This window comes from Papio anubis, unplaced genomic scaffold, assembly GCF_008728515.1.
Source record: "Papio anubis isolate 15944 unplaced genomic scaffold, Panubis1.0 scaffold113, whole genome shotgun sequence".
In the NCBI taxonomy this organism is placed as follows: Eukaryota; Metazoa; Chordata; class Mammalia; order Primates; family Cercopithecidae; genus Papio; species Papio anubis.
This window is the reverse complement of record NW_022160429.1, coordinates 106,854-124,533: the sequence shown is the minus strand read 5'-3', so window position 1 is coordinate 124,533 and position 17,680 is coordinate 106,854. Positions and strand designations below refer to the sequence as shown.

At 38.5% G+C, this 17,680-nt stretch overlaps 1 protein-coding gene across 2 annotated transcripts in view; it reads right to left on the bottom strand.

The window, feature by feature from the left end:
* The window catches only part of LOC100998199 (pregnancy zone protein), a 47,696-nt gene that overhangs the window by 23,492 nt on the left and 6,524 nt on the right, over positions 1–17,680 (bottom strand). For both annotated transcript variants that reach the window (XM_031661233.1, XM_031661234.1), the window contains exons 7-8: positions 9,503–9,645; positions 8,511–8,660 (exon numbers count right to left, since the gene is read on the bottom strand). In XM_031661233.1, the coding sequence (XP_031517093.1) occupies positions 8,511–8,660; positions 9,503–9,645 (293 nt within the window). The remainder of the gene's footprint in view (positions 1–8,510; positions 8,661–9,502; positions 9,646–17,680) is intronic.

Here is a 17,680-nt window from a genome sequence, read left to right as displayed (position 1 = left end):
AGAATGCAAGTGCAAGTATCCTTAGCAGGATAGACCAAGAGGAGGAAAGAATATCAGAGCCTGAAGATTATCTATCTGAAATAAGACAGGCAGACTAGAGTAGAGAAGAAAGAATGAAAAGAAATGAACGAAACCTCTGAGAAATATGGGATTATGTAAAAAGACCAAAGCCTACGACTAATTGGGATCCTTGAAAGAGACAGGAGAATGGAACCAAGTTGGAAAACATAATTCAGGATATCATCCAGGAGAACCTTTCCCAACCTCGCAAGATAGGCCAACATTCAAATTCAGGAAATGTAGAGAAGGCCAGTAAGATACTCCACAAGAAGATCAACCCAAAGACACAAAATCATCAGATTCTCCAATGTCAAAATGAAAGAAAACATGTTAAGGGCAGCTAGAGAGAAAGGCCAGGTCACCTACAAAAGGAAACATATACTAACAGTGGACCTCTCCACCAAAACCATGCAAGCCAGAAGAAATTGGGGGCCAGTATTCAGCATTCTAAAAGAAAATAATTTCCAACCCAGAATTTTATACCTGGCCAAACTAAGCTTCATAAGCAAAGGAGAAATAAGATTCTTTTCAAACAAGTGAATGGTTAGGAAATTTATCACCACAATGCCTGCCTTGCAAGAGCTCCTGAAGAAAGCACTACATTGGGAAAAGAAAGACCATTACCAGCCACTACAAAAACACACTGAAGTACACAGGCCAGAACACGGTGAAGCAACCACATAAACAAGTCTGGAAAAAAGCATCATGTTGACAGGATCTAATTCACACATAAAAATACTAACCTCAAATGTAAGTGGGCTAATGCCCCAGTTAAAAGACACAGAATGGCAAGCTGAATAAAGAGCCAAGACCCATCATCAGTATGCTGTCTTCAAGAGATTCATCTCACATGCAAGGAGAGACACAAGCTCAAAATAAAGGGATGGAGGAAAATTTACCAAGCAAATGGAAAACAGAAAAAAGCAATCCTAGTTTCTGACAAAACAGACTTTAAACCAACAAAGATCAAACAAACAAACAAACAAAGAAGGGTATTATATAATGGTAAAGGGTTCAATTCAACAAGAAGACCTAACTATCCTAAATATATATGCACCCAATATAGAAGCACCCAGATTCATAAAGTTCTTATACACCTACAAAGAGACTTAGACTCCCACACAATGATAGCGAGAGACTTTAACACACCACTGACAATATTAGATGGATGATTAAGACAGAAAATTAACAAAGATATTTAGGACCTGAACTCAGCTCTGGATCAAGTGGACCTGATAGAGATCTACAGAACTCTCCACCAAAATTCAACAGCATATAAATTCTTCTCATTGCCACATGGCATTTACTCTAAAATTGATCACATAATTGGAAGTAAAACACTCCTCAGCAAATGCACAAGAACTGAAATCATAACAGTCTTTCAGACAACAGTGCAATCAAATTAGAACTCAAGATTGAGAAATTCACTCAAAACCACACAACTACATGGAAATTGAATAAACTGCTCCTGAATGACTCTTGGGTAAACGATGAAATTAAGGCAGAAATCAAGAAGTTATTTGAAACTAATGAGAACAAAGAGACAATGTACTGCAATCCCTGGGATGCAGCTAAAACAATGTTAAGTGGGAAATTTATAGCAGTAAATGTCTGCATCCAAAAGCTAGAAAGATCTCGAGTCAACAACCTAACATCTCAACTAAAAGGACTGTAGAACCAAGAGCATACAAACCCCAAAGCTAGCAGAAGACAAGAAATAGCAAAGATCAGAGCTGAGCTAAAGGAGATAGAGACATGAAAAACCCTCTTAAAAAAACAATGAATCCAGGAGCTGGTTTTTTGAAAAAAAGTTAATAAAATAGACTGACAGCTAGACTAACAGAGAAGAAAAAAAGAGAAGAATCAAGTAGACACAATCAGAAATGATAAGGGGATATCACTGCTGACCTCACAGAAATGCAAACGACCATTAGCGAATACTATAAACACCTCTGTGTACATAAACTAGAAAATCTAGAAGAAATGGATAAATTACTGGACACATACACCCTCTGGAGACTGAACCAGGAAGAAATTAAATATTTGAATAGACCAATAATGAGTTCTGAAATTGAGGCAGTAATAAACAATCTAACAACCAAAAAAAGCCCAGGACCAGATGGATTCACAGCTGAATTCTACCACAGGCACAAAGAAGAGCTGGTACAATTTCTACTAAAACTATTCCTAAAATTGAAAAGGAAGGACTCCTCCCTAACTCATTCTATGAGGCCACCATCATTTTGATACCAAAACCTGGCAGAGTTACAACAGAAAAATAAAGCTTCAGGCCAATATCTCTGATGAACTTCGATGCAAAAATCCTCAACAAAATACTTGCAGACCAAATCCAGCAGCACATCAAAAAGCTTATTCACCACAACCAAGTAGGCGTCATCCCTGGGATGCAAGCTTGGCTCAACATACACAAATCAATAAATGCGATTCATTACATAAACAGAACTAAAGACAAAAACCACCTGATTATCTCAATAGATGCAGAAAGGACCTTTGATAAAATCAACATCCCTTTATGTTAAAAACTCTCAATAAACTAGGTATTGAAGGAACATACTTCATAAGAGACATACATGACAAACACACACCCAATATCATACTGAATGGGCAAAATCTGGGAGCATTCCCCTTGAAAACTGGCACAAGACAGGGATGCCCTCTGTCACCACTCCCATTCAACATAATGTTGGAATTTCTGGCCAGGGCAATCAGGCAAGAGAAATAAATAAAGTGTATTTGAATAGCAAGAGAGAAAGTCAAGTTATCTTTATTTGCAGATGACGTGATTTTATATCTAGAAAACCCCATTATCTCAGCCCAAAAGATTCTTAAGCTGATAAGCAACTTCAGCAAAGTCTCAAGATACAAAATCCATGTGCAAAAATCACAAGCATTTCTATACACCAACAACAGGCAAGCAGAGATCCAAATCATGAATGAACTCCCATTCACAATTGCTACAGAAAGAATAAAATACCTAGGAATACAGCTAACAAGGGAAGTGAAGGACCTCTTCAAGAGCTACAAGCCACTGCTCAGGGATATCAGAGAGGACACAGAAAATGGAGAAACATTCCATCTTCATGCATAGGAAGAATCAATGTAATGACAATGGCTCTACTGCCCAAAGTATCTTATAGATTCAATGTTATTCCCATTAAACTACCATTGACATTCTTCACAGAATTAGAAAAATCTATTTTAAAATTCATATGGAAGCAAAAAAGAGCCTGAATTGCCAAGACAATTCTAAGCAAGAAGAGCAAAACTGGAGGCATCATGTTACCTGACTTCAAACTTTACTACAAGGTTACAGTAACCAAAACAGCATGGTACTGGTATAAGAACAGACACATAGACCAATGGCACAGAATAGAGAACTCCGAAATAAAACCGCAAACCTACAACCATCTGATCTTTGACAAACTTGACAAAAACAAGCAATGGGGAAAGTCCTCCCTATTTAATAAATGGTGCTGGGAATGCTGGCTAGTTATATGCAGAAAATTGAAACTGGACCCCTTCCTTACACCATATACAAAAATTAACTCAAGATGAATTAAATACTTAAATGTGAAACCCAAAACTATAAAGACCCTTGAAGAAAATCTAGGCAATACCATTCAGGAGATAGGCACAGACAAAGATTTCACTATGAAAATGCCAAAAGCAACTTCAACAAAAGCAAAAACTGACAAATGGGATATAATTAAATTAAAGAGCTTCTGCACAGCAAAAGGAACTATCATTAGAGTGAACACACAACTTAAAGAATGGGAGAAAATTTTCCCAATCTACCCACCTGAGAAAGGCCTAATATCCAGAGTCTACAAGTAACTTAAACAAACTTACAAGAAATAAAAACCCATTAAAAAGTGGGCAAAGGACATGAACAGACAGTTCTCAAAAGAAAACACACATGCAGCCAACAAACATATGAAAAAAGCTCAACACCTCTAATCATTAGAGAAATGCAAATCAAAACCACAATGAGATACCATCTCACACCAGTCAGAATGGCTGCTATTTAACAAGTCAAAAACAACAGTGAGGTTGCAGAGAAAAAGGAATGCTTTTTTACTGTCGGTGGGAGTGTGAATTAGTTCAACCATTGTGGAAGAAAGTGTGGTGATTTCTCAAAGACCCAGAGGCAAAAATACCATTTGACTCAGCAATCCCATTACTGGGTGTATACCCAAAGGAATATAAATTATTCTGTTATAAAGATAAACGCATGCATATGTTCACTGCAGCACTATTCACAATAGCAAAGACATGGAATCAGTCTAAATGCCCATCAATGATAGACTGGACAAAGAAAATGTGGTACATACACACAATGGAATACTATGCAGCCATAAAAAGGATGAGTTCATGTCCTTTGCAGGGACATGGATAGACCTGAAAACCATTATCCTCAGCAAGCTAACACAGGAACAGAAAACTAAACACTACATGTTCTCACTTATCAGTGGGAGCTGAATGATGAGAACACATGGGGGAGAACAACACTCACTGGGGCCTATTAGAGGGTAGGGTGTGGGGAGGGAGAGTATCAAGAAGAATAGCTAATAGATGCTGGGCTTAATATCTAGGTGATGGGTTGATCTGTGCAGCAAATCACCATGGCACATGTTTACCTATGTGACAACCCTTCACATCCTGCACTTGTACCTCTGAAGTTAAAATAAAAGTTGAAGAAATAAATAAATAAAACACAGTGCATATTCAAAATAAAAATAGAAGAACCACATAGGCACATGAGTGAACTTGTATCATTATATTGGATAGACCAATGTCTATGCAGGGTACTTTTTATGGAAAATGGATGACTCAACAGAATCAAGAACCCACAGGGCAGGGCCAGAGGCCTGAATATTTATCCCTGGACTGATGTAAGATTGAATCTTAATCAGAGAACTTCCATTTGCCTGGCTTAATCTGGAGTAATTATGGACCAGTAACCCCTGAGTGCCTCTTGTTTCCTCCTTTTTGAACAGGAGTGTCAATAGTGACTATTCTATGCCAGTTCCTCCATTGTATGTTGAGTGTGTGGGGCCAAATAACTTGAGTACACTTTGGTTCAATGTCTTTGTATCTAGAGGTATTGGACCTGAGGAATCACACCTGAGAGGCATTATCTGTACTTGGACCTGATTTAAATGATATTTAGCCTTTGAGCTGTTCCTATTTTACGATGAGAATTTTAGGGACCTCAGAGAGAGGATCGAGTATATTTTACATGTGAGAGCGCATGTATTTCTGGGGATCAGAGGTCAGGCTGTGGAGATAGCTTCCAGAATTGCCCACAACAGTCTCTGCCTCCTGGTATTCACGCCCTAACATTGTTTGTCCCACAATGAACAGGGTTGACCTCTATAGCCAATGGGATATTGTGGAAATGAGGGGACATGACTTTCAGGCCTAGGTCATAAAAGATATTGCAACTTTAGCACTCTTTGGAACACATTAGCTCTCTTGGATCACATGCTCTGGAGAACTGTTGCCACATTATGGGGACACCAGCAGCCCTAGGACCTCTGTGTGGTGAGGAACCGAGGCCTCCTGCTGATAGCGTTCGAGAAACCTGTCTTGGAAGCAGATCTTCCAACCTCTGTCAGGCTGTCAGGTGACTGCAGCTTTGGCCACCATGTTAATCACAATCACGACAGGTCACAAGCTAGACCCACCTGGCTAAGCTGCTCTGAATTCCTGACTCACAGAAACCACATGTGATAATAAATGTTTATTGTTTTAAGCCACTAGGTTTTGAAGAAAATTGTTATGCAGCAGTAGGTAGCTAACACAAACACCCTTTCTACTTCTTTATGTATTTACCTTTGTTTTTGAGTAGAATTAAGTAGGTACATAAATGAACATGTATTATTTATATTAGGTGAACTAATGATTTCTATTATTATTCAAAGCAACTGAGCTTAAAGGTTTCTATAATTTATCATCTGAAATCTTCAGTTACGTTCATAATTCCTTCTCACTTCCACAACACTCCAAGTTTACCAAATCTTACTGAAGTGACTGTTAAATGTATATGACTAAACAGAATAAGACAGACATAAACTTTTCAGAGGTAGACTAAATTCCTGTACTACCTGCTGAAATTAATAGCTTAGAATAGACTGCCATAAATACAGAGTGTAAAAATAATAGGCATATTTCCAAAGAAAGCACTCAGAGAGATAGTTTTCTTGTATCAGGTTAACTTCTTGATGTTGTTTCCTCTAACTAAAATACAGAAATATAGTCATTGTCTCTTGCATAATAATTATTATGCTATGAGGAGATATATCAAATATATATCAAATACAAATCAAGATCAAGAAAAATTTTGATTACAGCAATCTCCCCGATCTGCGGTTTTGGTTTCCAAGATTTCCATTATCTGTGGTCAACTGTGATCCAAAAATGTTAAACGGAAAATTCAGAAATAAACGATTCATAAGTTTTAAATTGCTGCCATTCTGAGCAACATGATGAACTCTCACACTTTCCTGCTTCATCCTGCTCGGGACATGAATCCTCCGTTTTTCCAGTGGATCCATACTGTAGCCACTCCCTGCCCCTTAGTCACCTAGAATCCTGTTACAAGGTTGTCACAGTATCACAGTGCTTGTGTTCAAGTCACCCTTATTTTACTTTATCATGGCCCCAATGCACCAGAGTACCGAGGCTGGCAATTCGGAGGTGAAAGAGAAGCCATTAAGGTGCTTCCTTTAGGCGAAAAGGTGAACGGTTCTTCCACTTGATAAGGAAATAAAAAATGATGTATGCTGAGGTTGCTAAGATCTACGGTAAGAATGAATCTTCTATCCATGAAACTGTGAAGAAGGAAAAAGAAAATCATGCTTGTTTTGCTGTGACATCTCAAACTACAAAAATTATGGCTACAGTACGTGGTAAGTGCTTCCTTAAGATGGAAAAGGCATTAAATTTGTGGGTGGAAGACAGGAACATAAACGTATTCCGACTGATGGCCATTGGGTTCAGTGCTATCCACAGTTTCAGACATCCACTGGAGGTCTTGAGACACACCCCTGCAGATCGGGGGGCACTAGTGGATATGCTCCAACCTGAAGAATGTTCATTTTGATAATTAAAAGTAGGACAAGGGTCTTGGATATAGTTATCTCAGAGTTTAACATTTTAATAGACATGAAGTAGAAACTAGAACAAACAAAAGAAACTTTCGTATTACTAATTTACCAAGCAACATTGAAAGGTAATAATACCTCCCAAATACATAAGTCAATTGACCCTTTTAAATGGTGATTCATGAGGCAGTTAAAGCTATCAAATTTCTCATAACTTTTTATCAATGATCAAATCATAATATTATTTTTTCTTGCGTTATGTTAAAAATTCCAAATATGAGTAATCTAGTTTTAAATAGGTTAGACAAGTAGTTTCTGAACTTTTCCCTTCCTTCTGATAATTGTTCTTCAAAAACCCCATACTAGACAGTATTTTCTCCAAATGGCAATAATTAACAAATGTTCACCTTTTATTTTGCTGAGCCACCTATAGCCTTTTTTAATCGCCTCTCTCTAAGGACAAGGACTGTGATACGTTTCCTTCTGTTTTCCCAGCTTCTACAACAGATCTAGCATGTAGTAAGCTTGAAATAATAATAATAATAATAATAATAATAATAATAATAATAATAAATTATCACAACATGCCAAATGTTACCCCCATGAATTAATACAACTATAGTAAAGAGCAGAGAATTAAAATTTTAGTCTGTGAATCAACATTGCTAACAAAGGTGTAGTATGTCATTTTCTAAAAGTAGACAATAATTTGTAAATCACTGATTACCACTTTCACAGATGCCAACAACTCTACAGACATAAATAGTTAGATCTGTTAAAAGGTACATGACTTCCCTTATGTTTGCAGGCATTAATTTTATAACAAGCTTACCTACTTCAGTGACCAAAAGTGATTCTATTTACACAGGATCCAAATTATCTATTACTTGGGCAACACTCTTTTAAACACGACTATCACATAAGTGGGGAATCTTAAAATATAGCTTTCATGAAGATCACTGTAAGACATTAATAACTGAGGTTAAGACTTGATTCTTTACAGAAATAGAAGCTGTGTCATAGAAGGAATTATACTTGCAGGCAGATTCAGAATTTCAGAATCACATCTCAGCTTATGCCACTTATCTTGAACAAATCTCTCAACTATTCTGAATCCTCTTTTCTCATCTTAAAATGGGACTATTACTCTCCGGAATGTTGGGCAGATTAAGCGAGAAAACCTATATGAGACAGCTTGAGAAACTGTCAAGTACTCGGCAAGTGGGAGGTATTTTTACTGTTACATTTTACTCTCAACAGAGGCTTCCTGCTCTGAGCCTCTGGAACGGCCCTTCCGGGTCCCCAAGGCTGCTGGAAACTCACTGAGGACGCGGAGAGCTCAGCCTCAGGCTTCATGAGCAGCATGCTTTGGTCCACAGCACGAAGGGCACAGAGGGACTGCGGAGCAGCTCCTACTCGCAGGTGGGCGTGTGAGGCTGGGGGACTTTGTGCTGGGCTGAAGCTCAAATCCACCTGTGGGAAATGAAGGGAATGTCAATTAGCGTTTTCCCTACTTCTGTGATCTTGCAGTCACCTGCATCTCCTAAGTCACCCTTATATTCAATTCATATGACTATGTTGGTGATGTCAGTCAGAAACCTATTTTTATATGTTTCCTTCACTTTAAAAATAGAAAATAATTCGTAAATCACTTATTACCCCAATCACAGATCCCAACAACTCTAGAGACATAAATAGTTAGATCTGTTAAAAGGTACATGACTTCCCTTATGTTTGTAAGTATTAATTTTATAACAAGCTTACCTACTCCAGTGACCAAAAGTGATGCTATTTAGACAGGATCCAAATTATCTAATACTTTGGCAACACATTAATTTATTCACTCTTTTAAACATGACTAGCACATAGGTGGGGACTCTTAACAAAATATAGCTTCTCAGTAGCTTAGTCTTGTCCTAAGGAGACAACTGAGGCAGGATAAGGATAGATATCTTGTTTGATTTTTAGATGGCCATCTTTATCTCTGACACATGATAAGGTAATCCTAGGTGTTTGCACTTATTCTTCAGGCTTTGGGAACTTTTGAGTCTTAGCATTTTACATACTCACACAATTGAATCAGCAGAGAAGAGCATCATGAACACAAAACTGATCGTATTTTATTTGGTAGCAGCTTTGTGTAATTGAAAAAGTACTGTATTAGATGCCTAGAAATTCAGGTCTGCCATAAACTTGTTGGGAACTGTTGGGCAACTCGTTTTACTTTTCTGGACTCAGCTTTCTCTGGGGTAAAATAGATGGCTCCTACAGTATCATTTATTTGTGTTCTTTTAATTTTCTGTTAAATCACTCACCTTGTTGGCTAGACAGTTTTCAATCTCAAACTTTTCAGAGTCTCCAATAACTTCTCCATCTGGTAAAATGGCGAAGATGAACATTCGTGCAATGGGGGCAATGTCTGACTCCACAGGGAAGGATAAGGCAAAACTGCCTTTCACTGGAACATGGAGAGAGTGAGACAAAATGGTCATAAGTCCGGACACTATTGCTTGGTCTTATTCAGTTTAGAACTGTGTCTATTCATTCAATGGCTTAATCTGTCTACGTGCCATTAGTTATTTGGTGAAATTAGTAGGTCAATGTCTCCCTTCAGAACTTTAATTATAGCGGAAGTTAACAAAGTTCCATTCACTCACATCTTTTTTATTTGATATGCCACTTACCTGTTGCCTAAATCAATTAAATACCAATAGCTCCAGATTTTCTGCGTATATATGTGACAACTAGTTTGTTTACATTTCAGACTAGAGGTGATTCTCAATTTAAATATAGAGCTATAACTTGTAAGATATAATGAGTTTATTTTGTAATATATGACTTTTAAAAAGTTCTGTATGTAAAAAAAAGTTCCTACTAATTGAGTTTCCTAAAAGAATATTTCATGCTTGGACTTTTCATTGCAGCATTAAACTCTTATAAGTACATTAGCATATTTCTACTGGAAGTATTAAATGGTGCCAGATAACACTTCAGAAAATACATTACATTTTAAAGCAGGGTAAAGGGCCACCAGGTAGTTACAAAAAGGCAACAACAAAGGTTCCATTTTCTGAATGGTCCACTGGTGACTTGAGTAGATGGCCCACATTTAGTTGAATAACAGTAATTATAAAACCATGAGAGACTTAATGACAGCAAAGTTTCTGAGACCTCGGTACATAAAGAAAGGACAGATACCATCTGGCATTGTTTCCACATCTTCCTTTTCTCTACATCCTCCTGTTCCAGATTCCCAGCTATATGGCTTTAAATTCTGGTGCTTCCAAGTTCTTTTCCAGTAACATATTCTTGGTGCAGTTAGGCAATACGTAGGATAACAGAGTCTCTAGACATTGTTGAAACTCCAAATAATGTAGGACTAGGACAATTATAATTGCAGAAGAACTATAATTGATTTTATTTTTTTCTTAACCATATGTGTTAAAAATTAAGTCTAATATCCTTAGGAATATTTTATGATGTATAATATCAGGATGAACAAGGCTAGCTATCTAATACACAACATGAAGACTGTAGTTAATAAAATGGCACTATATTTTAGATTTTTGCCAAATGAGTACATTTTAGCTGTTCTTGCCACACACACACACACACACACACACAAATGAGTAAGTAAGTGAGATAATGGCCATGTTACTTTGTATCACTATAGTTGTCATTTTATTATCTATATGTGTCCCATAACATTATGCTGTACATCTTAAATAAATGTAATTTTTTTTGAGACAGGATCTTGCTCTGTTGCCCAGGCTGGAATGCAGTGGTGCAATCATAGCTCACTGCAGCCTCAAATTTCTGGGCTCAAGTGATTGTACTGCCTCAGCCTCCCCAGTAGCTGGGACTATAGGTGCACAACACCATGTTTGGCTAATTTTTCATATATTTTTGTAGAGCTAGGGTCTTGCTCTGTAGCCCAGACTGGTCCCAAACTCCTGGGTTCAAGCAATCCTCCCAAAATGCTGCAATTACAGGCAGCAGCCACTGTGCCTGGCCAAAATTTACTTTTTAAAAATGATTGTATTAAAGCCCTGAGATAGGTGGTGCTCAATTAAAAACTGTTTTAACTCTATGCAGAACATGGAAATTTTCCAACTTTATGCAAATTTTACTTTAGCGTAACAGTACTTATTATTTTATATCACTATGTGTTTATACTGCAAAGTTCTTAAGTTTGGGAAGAAAGGAAGTTTAAAATATCCTTAAGGCAGCGTCATGCCATTCGTATTTCTCTTCAGTTGGACAGATCAAGTTTTAGCTCAGACCTCAGAAAGGAAATAAGTTCCCCTTCTAAAAGGAAGGAAGCCCTTCTATCACTGTGTCTTGAGTTCAACAAGGAAGGTGGGGTAGATAGAAATGTCATAAAAACAGAAAAAAAAAATTATAGTGACTTTATAGCAAAGAATAGTGGCAGGAAATTAAAGCTTTTAATAATAAAATTTGCCAGCACCTGTGTGTGCGTGCACCCTGCCTTGCCACTGCTGGCAGCATGAGTGTACTCCATCCCCCCTACCCCTACCACACCACCACTGACATCAGAGCATTGGCAGACACTAAGCTCACCAACCCCAGCCCTACCAGCACCCTGCCCGTGCACTGGAGCTGCCAGTGCAAAACTAGGCACAAAACACACAAACCGACCCCTAGCCATGTGCAGACACTGCCACCAGCATGAATGCACACAAAAGGTTCATATAGTCCTGCACCCACTAGTGTCCCATCCCCATGCTAACACCACCATCACTGCAAATGCATGCGCAGTTGCTGGTGGGGATCCCCCAATCCCCTGAGTCATACTGCTGTGACCACTGCTATGAATGCCTGCACAAAGGCCAGGAACCTGGCACCTGCTAGCACCCTGCCACAGCTGATGAGCGTGTACCCCACCACCCTGCCACTGCCGTGCTGCTGGTACATGTGAATGAGGAGGGATCCCACTGCTACCGTCCTGCAAAGTGCTTTGGCTGACATCACCCATGGGAGTGTTGTGACCAGGGGTCTGGGAGCACTTTGGTCCCTTCAGTGCAGCATGTTCCCAACCTCGAGGAGCCAGAGAACAAAGCTGGAGCCAGATACCCGTCCCCCGGAGTTACAGCAGGCAATCCAGGAGTCCTGAGCTGAGCCTTGCCCCTTCCTGCCTCCACTGCCCCTGAATCTTCTGGTAACAAAGTCAGTTGACTGAACCCACTTTATATCACAATCAAACTCCCAAGGTCATCGAATAGGATAAAAGGAAAAAATCAAAACAACAGCAATTTTTAAGACTGAAGGAACATCAGCCCACAAAGATGAGAAAGAACCAGCACAAGGACTCTGATAACTCGAAAAGCCAGAGCATCTTCTTTCTTCCAAATGATCACACCAGTTCTCCAGCAAGGGTTGTTAACTGGGCTGAAATGGCTGAAATGACAGAAATAGAATTCAGAATATAGATAGGAATGAAGATCATTGAGATTCAGAAGAATGTTGAAATCCAATCTAAGGAAGCTAAGAATCACAATAAAATGATGCAGGACTGACAAACAAAATAGCCAGTAAAGAAAAGAACATAACCAACCTGATAGAGCTGAACAACAGTCTACAAGAATTTCATAATGCAATCACAAGTATTAACAGCACAACAGACCAAGCTGAGGAAAGAATCTCAGAGCTACAAGATTAACTTTCTGAAATACAATAGTCAGACAAGAATAAAGACAAAAGAATGAAAAAGAATGAACAAAGCCTCTTAGAAATATGGGATTATGTATGTAAAAAGACTGAATCTACAATTCACTGGTGTCCCTGAAAGAGATGAGCATAATGAAAGCAACTTGGAAAACATATTTTAGGATATCATCCACATGAACTTCCCTTCCTAGCTAGAGAGGCCAAATTCAAATTCAGGAAATGTAGAGAACCTCAAAATATACTTCACAAGAAGGTCATCCCCAAGACATAATCATCAGATTCACCAAGGTTGAAATGAAAGAAAAAAAAATGTTAAGGCAACTAGAGAGAAAGGACAAGTCATCTACAAAGGGAAGCCCATCAGACTAACAGTGGGTCTCTTAGCAGACACCCTACAAGCCATAAGATACTGGGGGCCTATATTCAACATTAATATTTTTTTATTTATTTACTTATTTATTTTTAGATGGAGTCTCACTCTGTCACCAGACTGGAGTGCAGTAGTGCAATCTCAGCTCACTGCAACATCCACCTCCCAGGTTCAAGAAATTCTGCTGCCTCAGCCTCCTGAGTAGCTGGGACTACAGACATGCACCACCACACCCAGCTAATTTTTGTATTTTTAGTAGAGATGGGATTTCACCATGTTGGCCAGGATGGTCTTGATCTCCTGACCTTGTGATCCACCCACCTCGGCCTCCCAAAGTGCTGGGGTTACAGGCATAAACCACTGTGCCCAGCCAACATTCTTAAAGAAAAGAAATTCCAACCAAGAATTTCATATTGGGCCAAACTAAATGTCATAAATGAAGGAGAAATAAGATCCTTCTCAGACAAGGAAATGCTGAAGGAGTTTGTTACCACCAGACCCATCTAACAAGAGCTCCAGAAAAAAGCACTAAATATAAAAAGGAAAGACTATTACCAGCCAGTACAAAAACACACTGAAGTACACAGACCAGTGACACTATAAAGCAATTACACAAACAAGTTGACAAACAGCTAACAACATGATGACAGATTCAAATTCACACATCTCAATATTAACCTCGAATGTAAACAGACTTAATGCCCCAATTAAGAGGCACAGAGTGGCAAGCCGGATGAGGAAGCAAGACCTAGTGGTACGCTGTCTTTAAGAGACCCATCTCACATGCAATGACACCCATAGGCTGAAGACAAAGGGAAGGAGAAAAAACTGCCAAGCAAATGGAAAATACAAAAAAGCAGGGGTTGCCAAATGCCCATCAATGATAGACTGTATAAAGAAAATGTGGCACATAAACACCATGGAATACTATGCAGCCATAAAAAAGGAAGAGTTCATGTCCTTTGCAGGGACATGGATGAAGCTGGAAACCATCATTCTCAGCAAAGTAACAGAAGAACAGAAAACCAAACACCACATCTCACTCATAAGTGGGAGTTGAACAATGAGAATACATGGACACAGGGAGGGGAACGTCACACACTGGGGCCTGCTGGAGGGTGGGGGACTGGGGGAGGGATAGCATTAGGAGAAATACCTAATGTAGATGATGGGCTGATGGGTGCAGCAAACCACCATGGCACATATACCTATGTAACAAACCTGCACATTCTGCACATGTACCCCAGAACTTAAAGTATAATAAAAAGAAAAAAGCAGAGGTTGCAATACTAATTTCAGACAAAACAGACTTTAAACTAAGAAAGGTTTAAAAAAAAAAAAAAGACAAAGAAGGGAATTACATAATGGTAAAGGGTTTAATTCAACAAGAAGACCTAACTAAACAAAATCTATATGTACCCAACACAGGAGCACACAGATTCATAAAACAAGTTTCTAGAGACCTTCAAAGAGACTTAGACTCCTACACAACAATATTGAGAAAAGTCAACACTCCACTGACAGTATTAGACAGATCATCAAGGCAGAAAATTAACAAAGACATTTGGGATCTGAACTCAGCACTGGACCAAAATGGATCTGATAGACATCTACAAAACTATCCACCTCAAAACAATAACATATACATTCTTCTCAACTGCACATGGCACTACTCTAAAATCGATCACACAATCAGACATAAAACAATTCTCAGCAAATTAAAAAAACAAAACCTTACACTCCACACTCTCGGACTACCATGTGATTAAAATAGAGTTCAATAAGAAGAAAATCACTCAAAACCATACAATTACATAGAAATTAAACAACCTGCTCCTGCATGACTTTTGGGCAAATAATGAAGTTTAGGCAGAAATCAGGAAGTTCTTTGAAACTAATGAGAACAAAGATAAAACATACCAGAATTTGTGGGACACAGCTAAGGCAGTGTTAAGAGGGAAACTTATAGCACTAAATATCCACATCAAAAAGTTAGAAAGATCTCGACAATGTGACATCACAACTAAAAGAACTAGTGGGTCAGCTGTGCTGTGCAGGGGATCCATGCTACATCCTAATCACTACTTGCCCTTCAGAACCTGAAAGTTACAGCAATGGAAGCTTCAAGACAGAAAAAATGGCAGCCAGCCTCTCCCTCTGTGAGCTCTGTCCCAGGGAAATGTAGAGTTGCTACCAGCCTGAAAACCCTGATGGGGGTGAGGGGGTAGTGGCTGCAGTCCCAGGTTGTGGGGTTGCCCCCAATGAGGAGAGGTGGGACTCACATAAAAAATAGTCTGACCAAACATCCTTGGTGAACATTGATGCAAAAATCCTCAACAAAATATTTGCAAACCAATATTCTTGATGAACATCGATGTGAAAGTCCTCAATAAAATACTGGCAAACTGAATCCAGCAGCACATCAAAAAGCTTAGACACCTTGATCAAGTAGACTTCATCCCTGTGGTGCAAGGTTGGTTCAACATGTGCATATCAATAGATGTAATTCATCATATAAGCAGAACTAATGACAAAAATAAGATTATCTCATCAGATGTGGAAAATGATTTTAGTAGAATTCAACACCTCTTTGTGTTAAAAACTCCCAATAAACTAGATATTAAAAGAACACACCTCAAAATAATCATAACCATCTATGACAAACCCACAGCCAACATCATACTGACTGGGAAAAAGCTGGAAGCATTCTCCTTAAAAACTGGCGCAAGACAAGGATGCTCTCTCTCACCACTCCTATTCAACACAGTATTAGAAGTCCTAGCCAGAACAGCCGGGCAAGACAAAGAAATAAAGGGCATCCAAATAGGAAGAGAGGAAGTCAAACTATTCCTGTTTGCAGACGACATGATTCTATATCTAGAAAACCCCATAGTCTTGGCCCAAAAGCTCCTTAAGCTGAAAAATGATGTTAGCAAAATTTCAGGATACAAAATCAATGTACAAAAATGACTAGCATTCCTATACACCAACAACAGCCAAGCCAAAAGGCAAATCAGGAATGCAATCCCATTCACAATTGTCACAAAAAGAATAAAATATCGAGAAATACAGCTAACCAGGGAGGTGAAAGATCTCTGCAATGAGAATTATAAAACACTGCTCAAAGAAATCAGAGATGACACAAGCAAATGGAAAAATATTCCATGCTCATAGATAGGAAGAATCAATATCGTGAAAATGGTCATATTGCCCAAAGCAATTTGTAGATTTAATGCTTTTCCTATAAAACTACCAATGACATCCTTCACAGACCTAGATAAAACTATTTTAAAATTTATATGGAACTAAAAAAAGAGCCCCAAATAGCCAAGCCAACCCTAAGCAAAAAGAACAAAGGAGGAGGCATCACACTACCCAACTTCAAACTATACTACAGTGCTACAGTTACCAGAACAGCATAGTACTGGTACAAAAACAGACACACAAATCAATGGAGCAGAATACAGAGACCAGAAATAATGCTGCACACCCACAACCATCTGATCTTCAACAAAGCTGGCAAACACAAGGAGAGAACTCCCTATTCAATAAATGGTGCTGAGATAACTGGCTAGCCATGGGCAGAAGATTGAAACTGGATCTCCTGCTTACACAATATACAAAAATCAACTCAAGATGAGTTAAAGACTTAAATGTAAAACCAAAAAGTATACAAACTCTGGAAGACAACCTAGGCAATACCATTCTGGACACAGGAATTGCAAAGGTTTCATGAAGAAGACACTAAAAACAATCTCAACAAATGCAAACATTGACAAATGGGATCTAATTAACCTAAAGAGCTTCTGCACAGCAAAAGAAACTATCAATAGAGTAAACAGACAGCTTAGAGAATGAGAGAAAACTTTTGCAAACTGTGCATCCGATAAAGGTCTAATATCCAGCATCTATATAGAATTTAAACAAATTTACAAGGAGAAAACAAACCACCACATTAAAAAGTGAGCAAAGGACACAAACACTTTTCAAAAGAAGATACACACGTGGCCAACAAGCGAATGAAAAAAAGCTCAATACCACTGAATATCAGAGAAATGCAAATCAAAACCACAATGAGATTATCATCTCACATCAGTCAGAATGGCTATTATTAAAAGTCAAAAAATAACAGATGTTGGCAAAGTTGTGGAGAAAACAGAATGCTTATACACTGTTGGTGGGAATGTAAATTAGTTCAGCCATTGTGGAAAGCAGTGTGGTGATTCCTCAAAGAGCTAAAAACAGAACTATCATTTGACCCAAGAATCCCAGTACTGGGTATATATCCAAAGGAATATAAATCATTCTGTCATAAAGACACATGCACACGTATGTTCATTGCAACCCTATTCACAATAGCGAAGACATGGAATCAACCTAAATGCCCATCAGTGGAAGACTAGATAAAGAAAATGTGGTACATATACACCATGAA